Below are 23942 nucleotides of genomic sequence, written 5' to 3'. Positions count from 1 at the left end.
TTGAGAACCAGAAAGAAGCTGAGCTCTAAATATTCAGGGGAAGGAATCCTATAGGACGTACTCAAAGATGGAATTGCATGCTGTTTACTGTTTCCCCAGAGGCCTAGCCAACTGTATAACTGTAAGGGGAAGCCATCCACTTCTGTTTTCTGCTGCTCACTGTTGTGGTGGTGTTGGTAGGACTGCATGGCTACACCAGATGTTCTGGCATAGTGTGGTGTACTCACATGTGGCAGCAGGTGAAGGAGAGCGTCACCACTGAGCGTGCCCACTGCCAGCGCAACCAGGAAGGTGAGCAGGAACTTAAAGCAGGATTGGTTGAGGATTGGCACCAGTACGACACCCAGCAGGGACAGCAGGCTGATGATGGTGATGGACACAAAGCCCCAGATCCAGACCCACACTAGAGACAAGAAAACAAAGGTAGAGGAACAGATGAATTAGGAGTGTTATTTATTTGACGGTAAGTGTCAGGAGACTGGTGTTTGTTAGCTGCATGACATTTTTTTATGAGTAGTGCGACTTCCTTTAAAAAAAAAAAAAAAAGACAAACACAAGACCTTTATGGCTGAATCAAATTCTGTCACAATTTTAGTCAGCCAACAAGACTTTTAGGAATACACCGTACACTAACAGCCACAGCTTTATCATTGTCTGGCTGCTGGCTGAAGGTATTTTTCCCCATCCTGTTCGCATGCGAAGGAAACTATCCTCCAGAGCTTTTCAATCCATGTGTCCTTGTGATGACACATGATGCCTGAAGCAAAAAACATGATGTGACATTTTAGCAGAATTCTGCTCGCCTCATTTTTCATTCAAGGCCGCAGTCATGAGACATGAAGCACAAGAGAGAAAGTGAGAAAGGTGTGCTATCATTTAAAGTGTCAGTCCAGCTGTCAGTCCAAGATGCATTTCAAAACAGCACAAGACCGAGTGAGAAAAAGTTTGTGATTCTTTCGTCAAAGATGACAAAATGTTTAATGTAGTATGAAATTCAATGTCACACCAAAGCTGCCGCTGTGTTTGCTAAAGCGACGCTGGGTCCTTCACTGCTGACACTCAGCTAAAGGACATCTATTGACTAAAATACTGTGTGCATGTAATGCACATCTCACAGACAATTGACTTCAGTGAGGCATTGTAGGAGCAGGTCTCAGTTCTGCACTCAGGCACTGCTCAGCAAATACTGCACTGGAAGCAGCAAATACACATTCACAGATTTACAGGGTTCTTTTTAGAAATCAATATTTAAAGCAATGAAATGTATTTGCTCTGTTTTTAAGGTTAACTATGTGACATATTTTATCATTACTTGTGTTCCATTAGAACTGTTCCTAATTGGTCACAATATAACAAACAACTGAACTCTGATAGAGCTTAATTCATATAAACAAAAGCACCACAGGTGACGCATAGCCAGAGGGAAAAAACACTAATAACAGTAAAATCACAGCAGCAGAGACACTTCCTCTCCTCATCTAATCGGCCCCAGGTGGTACAGCTTTTGAAGAGATGATCTGAAACATGTCTTATGCCTGACAGAGTGGTCTTCAGAGAGACTGAATCAAGCTGTTACTGTACCATTACCCAGCTGCAGGATTAAAAAACATGACAAAAAAAACTCTCCCCAGCCAGCAGCCACTCACAAAACAGGAGGCTGGAGTTCCTCCTCAGGGAACTATTTTAACTAAAGAGGCAGGGCCTGATGCTGAAGTGCTGAATACACAGACACTTGTCATTAGCTTTGGGAAGCCGGTTTCCCAAACCCTGATGCTCATTGTGATTTTACATGTGTTCTCTGAAGTCTTGACAAAAACAGGAGGATTTTTTTTTTTTTATAATGATGTTGGGGAGTACAGTCGAACACATCGTCTAACAGCATCTGCACTCAATTATTCAGGCTTTCTTTTAATTTGTCATCTCTAATCTGTGATGAATTTACTTGTTGACACTTCTTCTAAAGGCACAAGCTTTGATAGAGCAGTGAAGTCAGTGTACAGACCCAAACTGAGCACTGCCGCTCTCTATGCTTTTTGAATTCAAGCAATATAAGGTGCAATATATTTACGCAGCTTTTTGATGGACTGTTTATTTACACTCACTAAACTGGACAAGATCAACGGTGAAAAACCTCAGAAACTTCTCTGCTTCTGTGCACATTGATTGATTACTCTTCAGTTTCTACTTCAAATCAATAGGGAGGTTGAATACTATGAAATCAGTTCACATCTTCTCATAAGAAATCATAGACAAAAGAAAACTTATGACACAGCAAACACCTTCCTCAGCTACGTCAGTGCTGCTCCTGGTGTCTCCATCCAAAACACTGCGTAACAAGGGGCAACAACTACAAGCGTCATTACTTTTAACGTGATGACCCACATTTATTAACTGGAGTGATATTTTTAAAACCAAGATCACGGTCATGATGAACCACCATGATGTGATAGACACTAGTCAGCTTAAACGTCATAGGTTCATGCTTCTATCACTATTTTGTTCTAAGAATTATTTTTGCATCTACAATAGTCAAGTTTCACTGAATGACATTATTAAACATAATTTCTCTGGTCATTGATTAAACTCCTAAAAATCATGGTCTGTGTATCAACGGTACATGTTTGGAATTTTTCCATCAAAATAATCGCTTTATGCCTTAAAATAGCTGGAATGTAATTACACTCCTGCTTCCTCCAGAATGTGCAGCTCTATGAAGCCCATTGTGTCTGTCTCCACCCACCACTTACTGCAGTTCAAGCACACCAGCTCACCTACAGCTCAAACACAGTAACACTACTCTGCACTACACAACAGCAAGTTGTAATACTGGAGTAATCCAGCTGTAAAAGTCTGACTTGGAAAGCAATTCTGAAGAAGTAGTAGTACACAGAAAGCCCCAACCTGCAAGTATTTTCTCCTTGTGTGTTATGAAAGAAACCCTGGAAGACATTTTTTTTTCAGCTGTCACCAGCGGTCTGCAGTATCAAGGTGGAAATGCTCAGCCATTATGTTGACTGCTTATTTCAGTCATGATAAGTCTTCCAGCATTAAAGAAAAAAACACCATATGGACATACTAACAACATAAAACAGCAGACTTTCACCAGAGGCTGGTTTACTAAACAATAAATGCAACATTAAAACTAGAAAATAGAAGACTGAAAAGGTAGTATTAAACTGCAGATGGTTTTAGATCATCACAATGACAAAAAAAATCAGAAAAACACACATCAATAAGAACAAAAACCACAATGGTTTTCAATAAAATCGAAGTCAATGCAAAGAACAGACCTCTTCTGCCTCTGGCCATACAGTATATTCGAGCTCTCATTTTTTATATTTGACACTCAGTCTGACCCTGACAAGGCCAAGTGTCCTCTGAGGAAAATGCTCCTGTCAAAGTGCCACAGCCCTGCTTTTAAAGGGGACTAAAACAGAAGCTGTGACGATGGTGGCCAATCTCAGTCACTAACACACTCACTTATAGTGAATGACAATGGCGTGTTGCTGGACTCGCCCTGTTTTGACATGCACAGCAGGTGAATCAGCCTCCAAAAATACCAACGTGCGTCTGTCACACCGTGAGCACACTGCACACTTACTGTGATCACAAAAATAGAGTGGTCTATACAGTAGTCCAGTCTATATTTAAAAATGATGTATCTTGGAGTCATTCTGTGTTTTTCTTTTGTGCAATACTGATGCAGCAGATTTCGTGTTAATTAGGAAACAAAGTAAAGAGCTCATATTTCTGTTGAAGAGAAGTCTCTGATGCAGTGTTAAATTTACAATTAACAGTCTGATACAGTTTATGTCCACATGCTTTAGTAAGAACAATGTTATAGCCTGTTCACGTTTGACCCTTGTACTCTTTACTTTTTGTGGACAAAAGGAACAAAGAAATACTCCCTTCTTTGTATGCTAAGCAGCAGACTGTTGTACATTTGTAGAGCTCTAGTTTACTGGATATATACTACAGTTCAAACGTTTGGGGTCACTGAGAAATGTCTATTTTTGAAAGAAAAAGCATTTTTTGTCAATGAAGGCAACATTAAATTAAGCAGAAATACAGTCCAGATATTGTTAATGTGGTAAATGACTATTTTAGCTGGAAACAGATGATTTTTAATGGAATATCTCCATAGGGGTACAGAGGAACATTTCCAGCAACCATCACTCCTGTGTTCTGATGGTACACTGTGTTAGCTAATGGTGTTGAAAGGCTAATTGATGATTAGAAAACCCTTGTACAGTTATGTTAGCACATGAATAAAAGTGTGAGTTTTCATGGAAAACATGAAATAGTCTGGGTGACCCCAAACTTTTGAACAGTAGTGTACATATTATGGAGAGACTTTTGTCCTTAAGACAAACAGGCTGAATTCACTTTCTCATCATTGTTGAAAATGTCTTGACTAACCCGCACTTTTTTCGTTTAGTTACCTCCGTTTTCAAAGTGCCTTACAAAAGCAAAGGTTTTACAGCTGACTGCTTTCTTATTTGTCGCCAACAGGCGGAACATGGTGTAAGCCTGAGAGGAAACTGTAGATTAGTCAGATAGTCCATCACTGCACCACTGCAGGTCCTCCACAGTCACGCTGCTCATCTACTTCTCTATCTCATTACCTTTATGCAGTTGTGGTTTTGTGTGTGTATGTAGATGTGGAGGTGGGCAGGGGGTTGCAGAAGGGCGATTGAAGGCAGCGATAAGGGAACAGAAGAGAAGAGAAGGAGACCAACTGGCCTGTGTCTTCTCTCCAATTATGCATCTCCTGTGAGCCATGGCTCAGAAAAATGGCCCAGGGTGTTGCTCAGGCTCTCCTAATTGGCACAGCGCAAAAAGAGGGGGAGTGGAGACCAGAAAGAAATGAACTGCGAATTTTCTGAGCTCCCCCATGGATGCAAGCAGGAGGTAAATGAGCGGCAGCTCTGCGGCGTGTGGTGATGTCTATGGTTGAATCTTGGTGCACCATTTTTGAAAATCCAGCGCCTCTAGTTTTCCACTAATGAGGCGCCATTCCTGCCCTTTTGACTTGTTTGCGCTGTCTTCCTCGTCATCATTACCATTTTTATGACCGTTTGCCATGGTGGCACACTGCAGCCTATCAGGCACACATGATACAGGTCTATCCAGAGGGGAGTGTGTGTTTAATAATTGAAGATTGAAGAGGGTGTACATTTAGGGAATTTTTCCAGCCTTACAGTGGAACTTAAGTGCTTGCTGCCTAGACAGTGTTTCTCCATAATAGGTGCAATACTATAAAGTCTAAGTCATTTGCAATGATTGTTTTTCTTTAAATAAAAGTACCACTTTCTAGTTTGAATTGCAAATAAATTCTGGTTTTGTAGAACAAGATACCATGTTGCCCACCGTTGGCAGAGGCGACTCCTCAAATTCTATTTTGCATCCATAAAGTAAAACTAAAACACAATAACACTGCAGGCATAATACAGAACATGGGAACATGATCAGACTGATTTATTATAGATGGTCACGATACATTTTCATTTCAGACACCTCTGTTACCTATTATGAAAGATTTCCATGCTCATCCCACTAATAGACCACAGAACAGGAAGCCTTCAGATTTACAGCCAGTGCTATGGTATGCATTATTGTGAGCAGAAACTGACGCTAGTGTTCGGTCTTTGATTTGTACGAAGCTTTTATGGTTTTATGAGTTTTATTTCATGACCTGTAACTCATTAACCCTAAAACACTGTTAGTTTAAAATTTGCATTCTCATAAACCTAGAAACACTGCAAGGTCCCAGAGCAGGACTTAACTCTGACCTTCATGCTTTATAGCTCCTCTTTCATTTCAGGTTTTTTCTTCTTGAATATTACTGATTCAGGGATGTGATCGGAATACCAATTAAGAGAAGAAAGCTCACTGAAGGAAAGTTTTTAACATAAGTGAGCTGGGTTCTCGGAAGGACGCAAAAATGTTCTTTTTGCAATTTCAAAATGGTCAGCACATGATACAATCACTCATTCACTGCCAGGAATACGAAAATAATTAAATAAGTACAGACACAAAGCTCCAAAAACAAATCATCAGGGTTTCATCACTTAGATGATCAATGATCCTGATTTAGAGCATCTAGCACACGATGTTCAAAATTATTAATGGTTGCATGTGATGTGGCAAACTGAACTACTTATTCATTTAAACAGTAGTTTTCTGAACTTGAATTTCCTTTAAAATGCTTCTTTGTACCTAAATGACATAGTCGCATGTGTGGGGAGAGGCCAAGCTGACTGTTTCACACTTATCAGCTCTCTTAATACATTTACCGTCTATCAACTCCTGTTGACGGCCATTAGTTATGCGTATGCTCACTGGGACCTGTGACTGACTGAATAAATCAATTAACTGATAATTATGCTAAATGCTGCATCAAGCACACATGTGGATGTACCAAGATTCTTCCACCAACATTTCGTTTATATTTATGCCTTCCACACTTCAAAAAGTGGCTGAATTTCAAGATGGATCCATTTAACTACAATTTAACGACAGTTTCCACAATATACAACTGTGACTATTAAAGGGGATTTCTAAAATTTGTTTTAAAAATAACTACATGTCATGCGATTTTGACAAACTTCTCCAAGTAGAAATGAAGGTTAAACAAACGTGATAGTAGTGACATAGATTTGCGGCTGTGTGATTGTGTTATCAGGATCAAAGAGCACAGTTAACAGCTAACCGGAATAACACGGCTATTGATAATGATAACGGCACAGTGTAGTGTGACTTTTAGACATCCACCCATTTTTTTACACCTGCTTATCCTGTGGAGGGTGACTGTTAAACAAACAAACAACCTAATTCTCTAACTACAATTTCACCCAGTCTAGAGTCTTACATTCAGAGACATCGGAGTTTATTCTTCCTTTATCTGTAAACAAAAGTTAATTAAGCACTGGTGTTGTAGAAATACATGAAATGTGAGATTAGTCTGCAACAGTCTATTCATTGGGTGAGATGTGACACAGTTTTAGACGTGCTCTCAAATTAAACAAGCTTGTACTGACTTTCAATATCCTGTCTTCTAGACTAATGTCAGTGTTCATCGCTCTCTTGTGAGTGTTCAGTCGGCAGCTCTGGATAGCAGAAATGAGAAGAAAAGCGATCCTTACCCACAGTGGGACTGCCCTATCAGTGAACTGAAAATGAGAAAAGATGAAGCCAACAAAAGTGGCCATACCCAGGGGATAATGGTTGTAATTCCTGGTTGACTTCAATTCTTATTAGCGTAAAACATAGCTTGATTATTCCAAGTAAACATTCTATTATGCAGGCTTGCCAGGCTTCCCCAAGAGAGGAGCTCCAGGTTATACATCCTGATATCATCACGTTTTGAACTCAGTGCTTTACTATGGTGTCCCTGTGGCTCCCCACTTACAGACAGAGCTGTTCCCTCTGGCTGATGGTACCAGATAAATACCTTAACAGTTGGCTTTTTTCAAACATCCTTATCACTTTACTGTTAAATACTCTATTATTTCAATTAATTTAATTACAGGCACTGTTTCAATAATCTTACATTATCAAAGTTTTTTTTTCCATTCACCTTCTGCCATTTAAGTTGAGATAAAGGTGTGATATGAGGCACCCTCACAGTGATGATTCCATCACAGGCTAATTAAGTTTTTATCGTTCAAGAGATCAAACACGCTGAGTGTACTGTAACCAAAATGTGATGATATACTAATGAGTTGAAAGGCACTGGTGATTGTTATCTTTTGTGTTGGTTTCATACAGAAGTCTGGTGAGGCCAAGAGGATCTCACTGCACATTGGGCAAACCTCAAACCCAACGCTGAGGATAAGCACATGCTTTACCTGCATAGTGTACTCTCATGAATAACATAAACCAGAAAACAGACAAAATAAAAAACACATAAGACAACCCCAAATAAATACCCAACAGGCAAACACACTTATCTGTTTGATGACCATAATCCTACTGTGATGTTGGGTGAACCACATACAATGTCTTAAGTATTCCCAACTGACTCTACTAGGTTGACACTCTTTTTCAGCCTTTACAGTCAAAATGGACCAGATCAATACAACACTTTGGTCTTACCAGAGCTGACAGGCTCCAAGGCTTCCTGCTCCACTTCCATCTGATGGTAATGGCGGATGCAGACGCGACTATCTATTTGGTAGAGCAAGGCAGGACACAGATAGGTGAACTGCCTTGGGGAGATGAGTGACTCAGGATTCAGGCCATAGTAGGTGAGGAGCTGAGTGAGGTTCAAACACTGGAAGCAGAAGGAAATAGTAGGAAAAGTGAATATTAAGGGAAGAAACCTCTGCCCACACAACAACATCAGAACAATTACGTTGTGCCACAAAAGAAATGCGTAATAGCAAATAATTAGCCCATGTAAACTTGAAAAGTGTCTAGTAAGTGAGCTCATGACTGAAACAGACAGATAGGGGAAAGAAAAACTGAACATTTGTCAACCCTGCAATTAATGTGTTTATCCTTCAAATAAAAAGCCCTCTACTTGGAACGACGCATTTTAACCAACCAAGGAATCTTAAGACTGATTTTGTGGTAGTTAAGTACAGACTGATAAACCTCAATGATCCATAAGGAAGCCAAAGATTTCGTGGTGTTTTTGATAAGAGCAACACATTCATTTATTAAAGGGGACGTGCCACATGAGATCGTAAAAACTTCTGGTTCTAACCCAACCAAACACAGTAAATGACTGAAATCCTTGTGGAAAAGCTCAACATTTCTATCCTACAACTGCATCTATGCAGGCTAACAATGTGGTACATTCAACTTACATGTGACCTAAACTGGCCAAAGGTATTTTTTGGCTATACCAGGTAGCTGGAATACTAACAATAAATTACTGTAAAACTGCTCTGGTCATCAACTAACTTCCTTTAAAACATTTGTTCACAGAATCAAGAAAAACACGTCCTTGAATTGCCCTCAAAACTATCAAATCTCCTACCTCCTCATGCTGATGTGACAATCCCCTTGGATGTTCAGACAGCACAGGCAAAGTGGGTGCGGCATGTTCTACTGGTGCTTCTCTCTTGTCTTTATGAAAATGGCCATGATCATGTTTGTGATTGGAATCATGATTGTGTTCATGTTCATGTCCGTGATCGTGTCCGTGTTCGTGATCATGTCCGTGATCATGTCCGTGTTCGTGATCGTGTTCATGCTCGTGGCCATTAGATGGAGGTGTGAGAGAAGGAGAAGGTTTTTTTCGACCTCGCTGTCCTTTGCCTCTTGTAGGCTTCCTGGGCTTCTCGGGTTGGCTCTGTGTTGGGGCAGGAGAGGACTGCAGGACCTGAGGTACTTGGGACGGCTCTAGATGACCAGAGGGTTGCTCCTCCTTGTTGACGGAAGTGATGCCTGTGCTTGTGTGCACCTCATGAATATCATTGTGGTGATGTTCATGATCACTATTGTTGTGATCACTGTGGTCATGAACATCCTGCACATGTCCATCAGAATGTTTGTGATGGTCGCTATCCTCCACTTTAGTGTGGTCATGATTATGTCCATGGTCATGGTGATGAGCATGGTTGTGATCATGGTTGTGATCATGTTTTGTGGGTGCACCAGCACCTGGACTGGCAGCAGTAGTCTGGCTGCACTTTGTGGGAACTTGTGTTGTGTGTGTATGGTGGGAGCCTGGTTTGTGGTGTGAATGACCATGGCTGTGCCGGTGGCCATGGCTACGGTCTTCATTGGTGGATGAATGTGTATGTAGCCCCTCCTGCAAATCCAGAATGTCGAGGTGGGCTACATGGTCATGGCCCAGATCCTCATGATCCACACCCACCATCTTCACTTCTCCCAAACCCAAGCTAAACAGGAGACTCTGAAATCCCTGGAAATCTAAGCGGTCCTTCTGGCCATAGCGCCTGAACAACTGCTGGATGAAAAAGCGCTGCTCCTCCTCTAGGGCGTCCCCTTGAGGACTACTGGACACTGGGGACACAGTCGCTGCTCTAACATATGGAGCCTCAGAAATCTGCAGGTCGCTGTGGGCGTGGTTGTGGTCCCCATGGTGATGACCACCATGCTGATGGCTGTGTCCGTCTCCATGGCAGTGGTTGCACTGATGGAAGAGGAAGGTGAGCACACACAGGAAACAGAACTTGGTGTGCACGTGGACCCGCATTGTCCCCTAACTTCTGGTTCCCTGCAAAAACAAGACAGCAACAGCTTCAGAATTTGAATCGCTTCATTTTCTCAAACTGGTAATTTAGAGATGACTGTCATGGTTAAAATTAATAGGGGTTTCAAATAATTGTGAGCACTGTTAGACTCTAATTTTACCACATATAATGAATAATGCTGAGGTATAACCCACCAGACAAAAACAATAAGGAAAACAATTTAAGCAGCCAAGTAAACATCAATCAGACTGTGTGAGACGGTGAGTTTGTGTTTGTGATTAGGACTTCATATGGTGTTGTTGACTGTACCATGCTGGGTTAGACATTTGGAGAAATTTAAAATTCTTACAAAACAGAGACAGGCTTCTGGATTATTCTTGTCCGGTAGCTCCAATAAATAATCATTTTAAACTTAATAAAATAAAAGATGAAGGAGGCTCTTTGTGCGACTGTACGTGGGTTGTAAAAGCATTGTCTGTTTGTGGAAGTTTTTCTTCTTAAAAAGACTTTTAAACTTTTTTGCAAGAAGAGTGCCTCACGTCTTTCTCTTTAGAATAATTTTCTTCAAAACAAATGAAAGCTGTTTTTTTCCCCTTTGGTAGAACGACAACAACAGTAACTTTGAATTTTTAAATCAGGTTTGTAAGACAAATGTAGAAGTTAAATGTCTATTTCATCAGCTGAAATCTCACTTATATATTACAATATTCATATAGGTCAATATTAGAAATGACGAAATACGCTGCATGACTCAGTGGTATCAAGCAATGCATGATGCTTCACTAATATGCATGTCAGCACAACAATATATTAGTACTTTTGTCAAACTAAACTCACTTTCTTTTTGTCTGTAGATATATGTCTGTATCTGTCTGTCTCTCTCACAGACAGACAGACAGACAGACAGACAGACAGACAGACAGACAGACAGACAGACAGACAGACAGATAACGCTGAATTTGTACTTTGTTTTCACCTGTCACTGACAGTGGTAAAGTCTTTATACTCTGGATGGTTGTTATTATTTTATTGTTGTACGAGTGGTGTGTGTTATCTGTGCAGCAGACACTTCTGTCCAAGACAAACTTCTCCCAAGAGAGACTAATAACGACACACCTGGACCTTTCTAATCACTGTGTCCTTGGAGTCTCATCTTTGACTGGCAGAGCTCTACAACATAACAATAATGCTTTATTACTATGTTATTCCACACAGAGCAAATAAAAAAAAAAGATAGCGGAATATAAAAGACACAAAGACTCATGCATCACCTGCAAAATTGCTGTAGAGAAATAACATAATATTTTGGACTCCACAGTCAAATAATGTGGGTTAAAAACAAGAGTCAATAGATAGATTTAACACTGACTCATACAGGGAACCCGAGATAAAATAATCTACAATAATTATCATCATGAACATCAACCACTGATATCACAAGGTTAAACAGTCCTGATGTCATCAAATCAGTGATCAATATTGTGCCGACTGAACCAGATCAGGTCATGTCAACAGCTCACTGGCACACTGACAGCTTGTAGAGTGAAAGGGTCAGAAGCAGGTCACATGGAATTTTAGGGAAGCAAAAATACAATGTGGACAACAAGCTTGCAAATCACAGACAAACAGAGCATTCAAAGCTGCTACCTTTAACTTAGAATAACATTTTTAATAACTGAATCAGAGAGCCTTCTGGAGCACAATAAACTCTACTGAGAATTGTGTAACAAATTGCTTGTTTTCCCCCACTTTAAAAAGCCTGAAGCAGCAATATCATTCCAGTCAAATGATCCTCATAAGATCTCTTGTGAAGCCCGTGGGTGGCTGATGTATGAGGGGTGGGGGTGGAGAGGAGTAAAGAGGGTTAGATGAGTTAGATGAGGAATACTGCTGGAAAATGGTAAGATGACACATAGCAGAGACCAGACAAATACATGTACATACACACACGCACAGACCTACAAGCCTTTGGCAGCCAGCTTGTTAGTAAAGTTTGTACTGAATTTACAGCATGTACATCATAAGGGAATAGATTTGTGTTGTGCAGACCACAGATACTGCTAAAAAAAGGGTGATAGATCCTCCTCACAGCTGTCAAGGCTCGAAACAACAGATTGTACACTGTAGGTTGGTGTGAGCACCACCAACAAAAAACAAACAAACATCACAATAGGACTACAGTAATTTCCTTCTAACACCCCAAACAAAAAAAACAAAAACTCAGAGGAAAGGCCACAAAAAAGAAGTACAAGATCACTTAAAAGTTACTACATGAGAGCCTTATTTTAAAGCAGAAAAAAACAGTGTTTTGGTTAAGTGTGGAAAAAAAACTAACAAAAAAAATCTACTAATCTACACAGTTCTTCTTTAACAAAAATATCTGATCTTATCCTGCAATATAAAAGAGTTTGTTGTCCATAGGGGACAGCTTGTCTGCACACAAAATACATGCGATGCACCTACATGTATGTACACAACACAAATTCAAATTCTCTCTTTCAAAATGGATGGATATGAATACGGTATTTGTATCTGTTATACAAAGAAACACTGAGGAAAGCTCCATCAAAAGAAAAAAAAGAAAAAGTCCCTGTTTATTCATCAAGGTACTGTCTCTACAACATCAACAGTATATCAGCTGATGACTACTAGCTCATAATACAGTTCTCTCTCCCCATATAACAAGATCAAGAGATTGTGTTCAAGCAGTGCTTCTTTTCTTTCTTTTTTTCCTTTTTTTTTTTTTTTTGGCTTCTTTTCAGTAATGTAATGTTATATAGTGGTCATTTGTTAAATTCCAGATACGGATTACAGAAATGTCTGCACAAATTACACGAAAACAAATTTCAAGAAGCCATACTAACAACTTGTTCCCATTTAAACAAAACAGTAAAAAATGGCTGAAACACAGAAAATATTTCAAACCGTTAAAAATGAAATGGGCTACGTAGCACTGACTTTATTCTCATTAACAAGTACGACCAGAAACAAGAAGCACGTCTACTTACCATTGCTCTTGAATGTGTGGTGTGTGAAATTAGGTTTGACCAAGAAGTGAATGATGGTGCTCTGAGTCAAAGTTTTGGACGTTAAGTGTGGTTACAAGGCTACTTCCCCACTGCCAACAAGACGGTGTTTATTAACATGAGACAGCAGTGACCTATGAACCTCACAGCAGATAGGTTGGGGCAAAACCAGGACCTATTTTTAAGAGCACACCCTCCAAGCAACAACAGAGCCTGCAGTGTTTCACAGTGATCACAGTCTTTGTTGTGCTTGGCCTTTAATGGAAACAAAAGAATCTCTATTTCACTGGAGAGTTTAATTGTGTGTTACACAAGCTAATGTAAAAAGTAAGCATGATAAATCCATTTTAGGGAAATTTTTTTTCCCCTCTGAATTGAAACGGAGTATGATCCTAGTTTGTGCATTCATTTACAAGCCAAAAAACTAATAAATGAAAAGCACTGATCCCACTGTGTTGTCAGAGATTTAATCACATTTGTTTCAGCACAAGACATAATCCCATCATTAAATAATCCCATCATTACACATTAACTCGGTCACTCACCAAAATGTTTCCTCCTGCTTGGCCCCCAGTCGTGGTGTAACTCTAAAAGGGGCTTTAACAACTCTTCTGAAGCTTGTAGTCTGGAAAAACAAAGTGGAAGTGAAATTAGAAGTGAAAAAAGGGTTATGTGAAACAGAAATCACGTTGTCTAGAAAACATTAATACATTAATCCATTTTTGTCTTCACAGGGGGGCTGACTATTGCACTATTGTCCTGAACAATCAGTTATGAACAGAGGACTAGATGTAAACAATGCGGCAAAGTTTGAAACACCTCATGTTCACTCACTGCCAAACTATGAATGAGAATGACTCCATATCTGCATGTGAGGATTCTGTATGAGCGGTTAGCAAAGAAATATTACAGGGAAAACAAGTTTGGGTTGTACTGAGGATAAAGGTGTGTATGTCAGAGTTGGGCTGGAGAGTTAATCAATTTCATATCAAGAGAAAAATTTGAAACAATGCTATTAACACATTCAAAAGCACACATAACAGAACATATGAGGTGTGGCTGGTAAAAAATAAGACGAATGCATTAATCATTGTACACTATGTGTTTCAGACATACCTGCTGTAACTTGACTGGCATTATTTAAAAAGCCACACTTAATGCATTGTCTAGTGCTTTCGAACCGGGGTTTAAACTGTCTTATCAATGACTTTATTGACTTTGCAGATTCTAGCCGTCTTTTATAAGTCATAATGCTCCATAACATTTAAAAGGTATCATACAGTAAATGCTGAACTGAAAATAACATATTCAAATCATTCAGCTCTATATCAGACCTGGCCACATGTTGGAAATCACAACACTGCAAAAAATTCTCAAATGTGGACTCACTCATACTAAGACTGATGAAACTGACCGATGAAAGTTTTTTCTTTTTCTTTTTTTTTTAAATGACAGTATAAATCAGGGAATATGTTGAAATCAGTAGAAATGCTCCATGTGTAAATGAATGAGTACTGGCTGTTTTAGAATAGTATTCAAACAACTTCTGCTAAAAGGAAAAGTGAAAAAAACAGCATAAACAAACCATTGTGAGCATTTGCACAAAGAAATGGAGGGATCTCTTCAGGGCCTACTGTAATCTAAAAGTCCCCTGTTTAGTTTTGCCAGCTGCAGCTGCTACTTGACCATGAATGTGTTTTGTTATTGTTAATTTAACATCCTGAATTGCTGGAAAATTGAACTACACAAAACTTGAAAACTAATGATTCGCCACTTCTGAAACCTTTGCCTATACATTATTCCTAAATAATATTCCCTCATATTGTTCCCCAAGTTGCTTCCAACAAAAGGACCACTGTTATTTCTCTGATGGGGAAAAAAAAAAAACTGCCTGTGACCCCTAAGCTGCTTCATATGATTCTCACACGACCATAAACATCATTCTCATCTCGGTATCAGGCCGGTGTCCGCTGGGAGCCAGACCGAGAAATGAAGCAAATAATCTATTCTAGTATTCAAGTTAGGTAGCTGAAGGGTTTGTGTTTACGGTTTCAAAACAAGTATATTGTTTTTTTTAGCCAACAAAACCAAAGCATAGAGAGAAATAAGATTTAATAAGAGATATGTAAACTTTGGAGTCTCACATGGGCATTTTGCAACATTATGTTTAAACTGCAACTCTAAAGAATTGCAATTCAACATAAAATTCCAGTACATGTGCATATGGTTCCCCAAGCGTTGTCATATTGCAAACTCTTGAAATGAGGTAAATCCTCAAAAAAACAAGCATGGCTGTTTCACAGGCCTGTGATTGTTACATCAGGAAGGATTAGGCCTCCACTTTTTGATCCATACTGCTAAGCTAGGAAGCTATACAACCAAAATCCTGCACTAAGTGGGGAGTGAGAATACAATTTGTTCTTCAAAAAAGGAAAAAAAAAATGTCAGCGGAGGTTTTCTTAGTAAGGCCCGAGGCACAACAGGGCAGATGTTAGCTGCCACATGGACTCAACTCCCAGCAGATGGTCTGTAGAAATCTTGAAACACCACAATCTCCCGTCATATGATGAGATTCAAGAAAGAAAGAAACATATGACACACCTCAGCTTGCGTGGCACATCTCTACCTAAGACAGCTGAAAACATCATAGATTGGGCAGTGTTTTCAGCTCACACACATCACTGGTTTCTAAGCATTCATTCAACAGTGGAGAGCTCCACTGACACATGGCAACTCTGACAAAGTGAAATAGTTACTTAGCTTAATTGTCCACAAGAGGCACACTCAAATATATGCTTTGCAGTTACAGACATGGTGCTTCTGTCAAAACACGGTCAACCACAGATAACTGCAGCAAAACGCTGGTCAAGGTAGTCATTTTCACACGTCAAACAAGCAATCCTCTAATCAAAAGAGGCTATTTGTCACAAGCTTTGCAGTAGGTCTCCAGCAACTACTCTGACTCACATACTTCACATATTCATATTAACAGTCAGTCTGAAAATAGCACTCATTATCACAGATTCAGCACAGGTGGTCGGTAAAGACACGTATCTTTCAGTAGAAGCTGATCCCCAGGTACTTGCCATCAAGTGAATTACAAGATAAATTTGTCTTGTACATCCAAACCTTACCTCCACAGCGTTATAGACAAATTAATGACCGAGAAAGTCAAACCTCTCCAAGTGATCCAAAGTTCCAGCTTGTCCGAACCGCTTTAAATGTCCATGTCACTGTCTAAAGCAGACTGTGCAAGTAGAACTAATCTACTGAGAAAACAAGGCTGACACAACATATGGTTAAGCAAATACCCAGCATCCCTCTGGGGTTTGAAATTAGGCTGTGGGCTACCATTTCACATGCAAGTTTGGATAAAATGAATGTAAAGAAAGCTGCAGCCTCCATCGTACACTCAGACTGCTCCTTGCATACCACACTCATACAATGTTGCTGATTTTAGTGTGTGTAGCCTTGAATTTTGCACAAGAAAGCAAAATGACGCAAGATCTCTGTGGTGAGACGCAGGTGCATGGCTGATGCTCTGTGGCCTGGAAATGTGTTCATCATAGTGCAAAAGAGTTTAAGACTAGACACTGGGCAAGTAAGCAGAACAATAAGCTGAGGAACACATTGTGCTCAGATCAAAGAAGTAACACCTTGGCAAAAGCACAGAGAGATACATACCTGTAGTCAGAAAACACCCCGGAAGGACAGAAGTTCAGAGTACACCAATAGAAAACGTTCACGCCGGCACTCACATATCTTTACAGGTTAAATGTTTTGAGGCTTTTGAGTCCAGTGACTTCACTAATTTGCACAGGGAGGCGGGGAGGCACAGGGAGGGAATGTGTGTGTGTCTGCGTGTTTGAGCAGTCAGGGAGCTGTGTCTGAGATCAACCACCTGACCAGCAACACATGGTGTATACATGTGCATGTGTACTACTGTTAGGGCATGCATTGAGGTAAATAAAGTACCTTGGGAGGTCTAAAATGTACCAAAATGCTTAAATACAGTGTTATCCCTCCATGTTCAGAAAAACACTGGAATGTCCTGCTAAACATCCTGACTACACTTGGTGAAACATTTTAAGCCCAAACACCTCCTAGTAGCATCACTGACCCACGCTTTATCTTATAGGTTTAGCCTGATTACAGGGTAGCATAGGTGACATCTACTCAAGTCCTACTGAAACAAGGCTATGGTTAGAATAGCTGTATCAGCTGATGCATGCTCATTAAAAAGACATCTGAAGTTGTATTAACTAACAATTATTATTTGGTTAAGACAATATTAGTCTGGCATTTGGCTGTCAGCAGTCTGAGTTTTTTTGGGCCAGAAATGACGTGCAAGAGGAGGACCTAGCTAAGAACACTACGCATGTCCACATGGAGAAATGTATTAGTCACAAGGTAATCAGGCTTCAAATCATATCCTGCTTTCATCTATTTTACTCTAAATAGGACAATAATTTTTATATACCATGATGAACGAGACTTCAAACCAGCAATGGAGACCATAAACCCATTAGGAAAATGTTTCCTGATTTAACCAATAAAGTCCAAAGCAGGGTCATTGTTGGAGCCAGTGAAGTCGCTCCCTGCTGGCCAACAGAAAGATTGTAGGTTTAAGGCACTTCTACATTGGCTTCACTTTTCAGACCTTGAGGCTCTGTCCAGCTTATATTTAAAGTCTCTGATGGTGAAATGAAGGAATACCAGCAGCTATGTGTGGACATACTCCACAGCATGACTAAATTAATGAGGATAGGCTTTTGAAATACTGACCTTACAGCAATCAAATGTCTAAACTTTGCTCTTACACCAGGTGTTGCTTCAATTCCGGATGCTGAAAAGTGAAATCTACTACAAGAGTGTTCATCACCTGAAATACTTTCCACTAATTGTCCTCAAACATCATCATTCAGCACAAAATGTCACAAAATCTGCCAAGTCTATTGAGAATATAAGAACATGGCATACAGTTTAGCCCGACTATGTGGAATATTATTCCTAAAAACATTAAAAAATACAAATATAGGACAGCATTATGATCAAGGTTTAAATTCCCTGTCTGCAAAAAGACTGTCTACTAAACAGCAGTGTGGGAATGGTGCTACATGTTGAGGAGATTGTGAGCACTGTGAGCACAAAAACAAACACACCAGTCAGGTCTGTCTTGACAGAATTCTTATTAGAAGCCAACAGCTGGAAGTAATAGTGACTTTCAGTCACTATTACTTCCTTATATATACTTTCTTACTTATGTTAAGCATCAACATAACACACACACAAAAACATGACTGCGACCACTACAAAATGTATGGATTTCTAGACACGTGAAGGTACCGATGAGATGTGAACGATATGCACATTTGTTGTGTTGCAAAATGCTGGGTGTTTAACAACATCCAGTGGCTCCTTAAACAATAAAGTGTTTTATTGATAAACATAGTTGCAAATAAAGTCCAGTCATGTACAAAAAAAAAATCACAAAAGGACCTTTTTAGGAGATCTCATGGCTTTTTAAGCACACTAGATTTTCTGAGCTTATTCTTGAATTTGAGGATTTATTTCAGCATCACTGTGGCTCAGAAAAATGCCCTGATACTGTGTCCTCACTGGATCTGAAACAACTGAAAATTCAAGGACACTTGGACTGTATACTATCCAGATTTAACAAAATCCCAAGCCATGACATGACCAGTGCTCACTGTGTTTGCGTTCTCTGTATTCCAGTGTAATCCACAAATAAGCAACAAAATCATCTGTAAACATTCACATATACAAGACTGTATTTATTCCACATACAGAAAGCCTACGTTAGAAGTTGAGCAAGCAAAGCTAAGACCAAAGCACAATTTCAGCAGCGGTATTCAAGCCAGTGTGCATATATGATATGAAAAACAAATTTGGTTGCATTGTAACACAGAAAACATGTGAACTCATGGGGGCTCATCTGTGTTTACTGAACCCACATGCTCTTTTCCCACACTGCCACCTCTCAGCCATAGCACTGTACTTGTTAAGATTCAGGAACTTTAGAAGTTGTTTACCACACTACAAAAGCAATACTTAGCCCTAAAAGCATTTCAAAATACACAATGACACAATACTAGTTTGTACATAATATTCTTAAGCTATACTTTTAAGCTGGAAGCTGCACACATAAGGTGGTACTTGTACACAGCGGTTGTAAATAAGGTTGGTGAGGAGGCAGCTTAACACTTTAAAGGGGAAATCCACCTGTATCACACACAAAGGCACACACTGAGTTTTCTTTTCCTCTTGAGTACTACTTAGGCTAAGTAAACGGCTAATGTTTTGTATTTCTGTGGAGGAGCTTTGTTCAGTCTCAGAAAGAAACCCTAATGGCATCGTTCAGGGTTACTACAGCTAGGTTTTAAGACTGTTAATGTATAACAGGAAGCTGTATTACACACTGAAGGCATGGAGCTAAAAAAAAATGGATATGTAGAAGACATGAGAAGTCACATAAAAGAAGTTATTGACTACATTACTGGAATTGTCAGATCTAACATTTAAGGAGCTTGAACCATATTAGGGAACAGGAGTTACGATATCTCAATGTCTTTTTTCTTTCCAATCCCTCCATCCTCCCACTCTGTCATGAAATGTAACTCTTTGGAGTGACACTCGTGGCTGTGGAGGGTCTCCTAATGAAGGGGTAGGGTATGAACTCACCGGAAAGCTTTGGGAAGCCCCCTCCTTTCCCCAACAGAAACAGAAATCCCAAATCAGGATCTGTGGGGATTTATACTGCTATCCTGTGGATGTTTGACCATAATGTGCTACTCATCGCCTGCCACAAGATGCCTGCTATTCTGTTCAAATTATGTATTATATTAATAATAACTCTCTTTAGTCATAAAGCGTTTTGAAAATAAACTGAGCCATAAAGAACTTTACAGGATGGTTCAGAATAAACAACTGACCACAAAAAATTGAAAACAAAACAAAATCAGATCATGACAGTGAAGCACAGAGAACAAATTAGGGTATTATTTTACTAGATGCTATCTTGTACCTTATTCTCTTCATATTTATTACAGTCTAAATGTGTTTGTTGTTTTAGACACATGAGAAGAACAACAAGCTACAAATTCTATATACATCTGGGCTCCAGCAAAGAAAGAACTTCTGTTTCTGCTTCTCATAAAACATATGTATTTAGTTATCAGTACTTTTTGCAACAACACAAAAACCAGAGGCAGAGTCTTTCTAGAGAATATTTTCACTGAAACCCCTTTCATTATATACATTACCGTGGCAGTCCTAAAATAACTGGATGGAACTCATATTTGTCTGTGTCTGGAGTTTGGTCCATTGCAGACACAAAGCAGCTGCTGCAAAGTGTAGTCTATAAGCCTGCATTTAGGTGTTGGAGGACTTTATTACCCACTCTCACTTAATGCTGGTTGGTCTGGAATGTGGCAGAGCCTCCACAGGAATGGAGGAAGAGTAGGTGAGGGTATAGAGGGTGTAATGGAAATGAGCAAGCCTCTCCGGCTTATTTACTTCCTGAAGCGCCTGTTAGAACCCATATCATGCATGTTGAGTGAGATTTCTACAGTCCTCAAAGCACAGTTAAGGTTGTAGAATGTTAAGCAGATGTAGGAGACCTGAATTATCATCCACTTGGCACATTTTCACAAACAGGCTATATGGCACAGATCCATTTAATTCACATTGAACTTGTGTGCACTGTATATACCTTTTTTGTCACCCTCCTCATTTGACTAGGGCTTGTGAGAGAGAACTGTTAATACCTGGTTAATACTAGATATAGTTAACTTGTTGGCTAAGGAGAGCAATTCAGTTTACTTCTTTATGCCAGGCCTTAGCAGAGCTACAAAAATCACTGTCCACCCTTATTCCGTTTGTTTCTGCAGATTGCTATCCAAATTCTACATACAATTCAATCTTCTTAATGAAAATGTGATTCAGTACCAACTTATTTAACATGATATTTATATGGTTGATGAGTGATTTAATGAGTTACAAGCACTGCTTAGGTCACTATCTGCAAACTGTAAGGATGTGTGAGGGGATTTCCTTGAAAGAAGCAAATGATCTTTTCTGTCTTTGTGGTTGTACCAGTACATGTAACGGTGAGAGGTAGCAGGAAACCAGTTTCGCTACAGAAAGAAATGGAGACAAGCTATAAAGTAAAAGTAACACGGTTTCTTACAATAGCCAGCCATACAAGCTGTGAGATATTATTTTCAGATGATACAGTTCAACAAAATGTTGCTGGATGAACTCACACTTCAGTAAAGACAGTGGACTATGACTCGTGAGTGGCTTGTGAACCTGTTGCATTTACCTGCTTATCATTTTTCCCAAATCTAATAGTTTAAGTTAATGACAGTCATTAAGGATAATCTGACAAAGTTTCAGAGCATAAATGTTTGCGTTTATAATTTATTTCTGACTTAATTTCTATATTCGTGACCATATATTTATTGCATTTATGGCAACAACTGTATGTAACAGCTGTTAATTTGCACTGCAATGCTCCAATATCAGCACACCATATGCAGACTGGTGACAAATTAGAGGAAAACCCAACATAAAGTGATCTGGTATGGTGCCACTTCATCCTGCCAGAACACCTTCAATGCACCTGGACTACAAATGTGAAAGTCTTTGAACTCTACTGGCAGGATAAACAGAATTCTTTCAAATGATTTGTTTTGATGATAGTGGTGGTAGTGAGTGCTACAAAATTGCTCCAAAGCTGTTTAACCGGCATGAAATTTGGTGATTGTGAGGCCCAAAGCGCAATAGCTGCAATTAACAGCCAATTTTATGGTCAGTTCATCCATTTTTTTCTGTTAATCGATTAGTTGATGTATATAATTTAGGAGGTTGATGAAAAATATTTGTGTTTAAACAAAGCTCAAGATGATACCTTCGTATCATCAGTGATTCAAAGAACCAGGCAAGATTCCCATTTTAAGAACCTGGAATATGAGAAAATAGCTGGTTACTTTAACAGCAGCAAATGATTTTCACCATTTTAGTTCTCATCAAACTATTCAGTGACTCATCATGCCCAATGGATGGGTGGAATTGTCCATCCCGGAAGAGACCACTCCTATCAGAATAGAAATGCTTCATCATTCCAGTGTTTCATGCGATCATAAACGTGTTCAATCAGGACAACTTTGTATTGATTTGCAATGACCCTCCCCTAGTCTGCCTGCAAAATGCCCAAACAGCATAAAAGAGAAACTGGATGTGCTCCCGACAGAGGCGAGGCATACAGACTTTTCCTTTAATCTGTCACCGAGCTGTAGGTGTTTCATACCTCTAAGCTGCTCATATGGAGGAATAAATATTACAATATAAGAGCTGAATATTTATCAGTGGGGCGTGTAACGCTGAAATGTCAAATCTGCATATCACTAAAAGCAGTCACTTCACAACGAGGGGTCCCATGCATGCAGCGCCCGGTAAGGTGGGTGAAGATGCAGGTTTTCCCTTTTTTTTTTCAAAGCCATTTGTGCAGCAGAAACCTTGTGAGAAGTTAGCTTCGCCCTGAGTGTCTGAGCAGCGCTGCCGCCCATCACTGATCCAGACTGAGGAGGGCTGAGCTGCACGTGGTGCGCATAAAACCACGCTAAGCGAGCTTTCCTCTCTTCCGTGTCATTGAAACGTGACTCCCACACAGCAGCGTGTAAAACCACAGATTTAGTTCTTCATCCGGAGATAACTCGTCGCAAATATCACAAACCCCGCATAGTAGTCCGAAGTGCGGTTCCAAAGCCGACCAGCCCCTTTGTTTTGAGCACAGAGCCCTACAGGACGAGCTAACGCTAATGCTAGCCTGGAAACGGAGGCAACAACTAAAGCAGCTAACGTTAGCTAGCCCACGACTCACAGGAAATTAGCTCACTGCCTACAATGAGAAAAGCTAAAATATACTCTCAATAATTCCTCTACAAATGTTCGCGACAGTGGTTAACAACAAGTACACGTTGTAGCAGACGCTGCCCGGGTCCATGTTGTGGGAGTGAATGATAACAAATGGGTTTTTTTATATAGTTACCTCACTCGAGTGCCGTGTGCATCTCCTCTCCGCTCGGTACCAAAAAAAAAAAAAAAAAAAGCTCCGTGTGCTTTACGTCAACGCACCAAAGGTCCGCTCATTCACCAACAGCTCTTACGAGGTTTCCGCAGAGTCCCAGATGGAGCCGCGCTGCAGTCTGCGCAATGTGCGCAGCACCCTGAAGAAAGCTCTGACGTTTGTTTCCGCCAAACTGTGTCTGGGCCGTCATATGACCATCTGAGGAAATGATGTGTTCTCACAGCCATGAGTTACTGCCACAGCCCCAGAGTAGTCACAGCAGGGATTACTTGCATACACCCTGTTATTTCAGTTCATACACACACCAAGCAGGATCCCTTGTGTTTGTAAGATGAGGTCATCACCCTTTTCTTTGACAATACACTTGATTACAGGGTGTAACTTACACAAGTGGAGAAGCCAATTATTTACTTGTGTCAGTCAACAACAACAACAAAAAACTGTCAAATATGTCCATGGTAGTCTAACATAGATTCCATAGTTAATGGAAAAGAAATATAAACACTGTAAACCTGGGGTGTCAAACTCATTTTAAGTTTGGTTCATGTGCCACATTCAGCCCAATTTGATCTCAAGTGGAGAGTAAAATCAGAGCATGATAACCCATAAATAACATCAACTACACGTTTTTCCTTT

At 39.9% G+C, this 23942-nt stretch overlaps 1 protein-coding gene across 2 annotated transcripts in view; it reads right to left on the bottom strand.

Annotated features, from left to right (window-relative positions):
* Positions 1–23335, bottom strand: part of slc39a10 (solute carrier family 39 member 10) — a 34756-nt gene extending 11421 nt beyond the window's left edge. The window contains exons 1-5 of one of the 2 annotated variants that reach the window (XM_051959144.1): positions 23268–23335; positions 13741–13820; positions 8987–10192; positions 8098–8275; positions 228–403 (exon numbers count right to left, since the gene is read on the bottom strand). In XM_051959144.1, coding sequence (XP_051815104.1) covers positions 228–403; positions 8098–8275; positions 8987–10171 — 1539 coding nt within the window. In that variant the 5' untranslated portion in view covers positions 10172–10192; positions 13741–13820; positions 23268–23335. Of the gene's footprint in view, positions 1–227; positions 404–8097; positions 8276–8986; positions 10193–13740; positions 13821–22734; positions 23237–23267 lie in introns of those variants that run through there. The other variant, XM_051959145.1, reaches the window with a different exon arrangement.
* Between the last annotated feature and the right edge of the window lie 607 nt (positions 23336–23942).

This window comes from Acanthochromis polyacanthus, chromosome 14 (genome assembly GCF_021347895.1).
Source record: "Acanthochromis polyacanthus isolate Apoly-LR-REF ecotype Palm Island chromosome 14, KAUST_Apoly_ChrSc, whole genome shotgun sequence".
Taxonomy (NCBI): Eukaryota; Metazoa; Chordata; class Actinopteri; family Pomacentridae; genus Acanthochromis; species Acanthochromis polyacanthus.
Note: the sequence above shows the minus strand (reverse complement) of the source record. Positions and strands in the feature narration are given on the sequence as shown.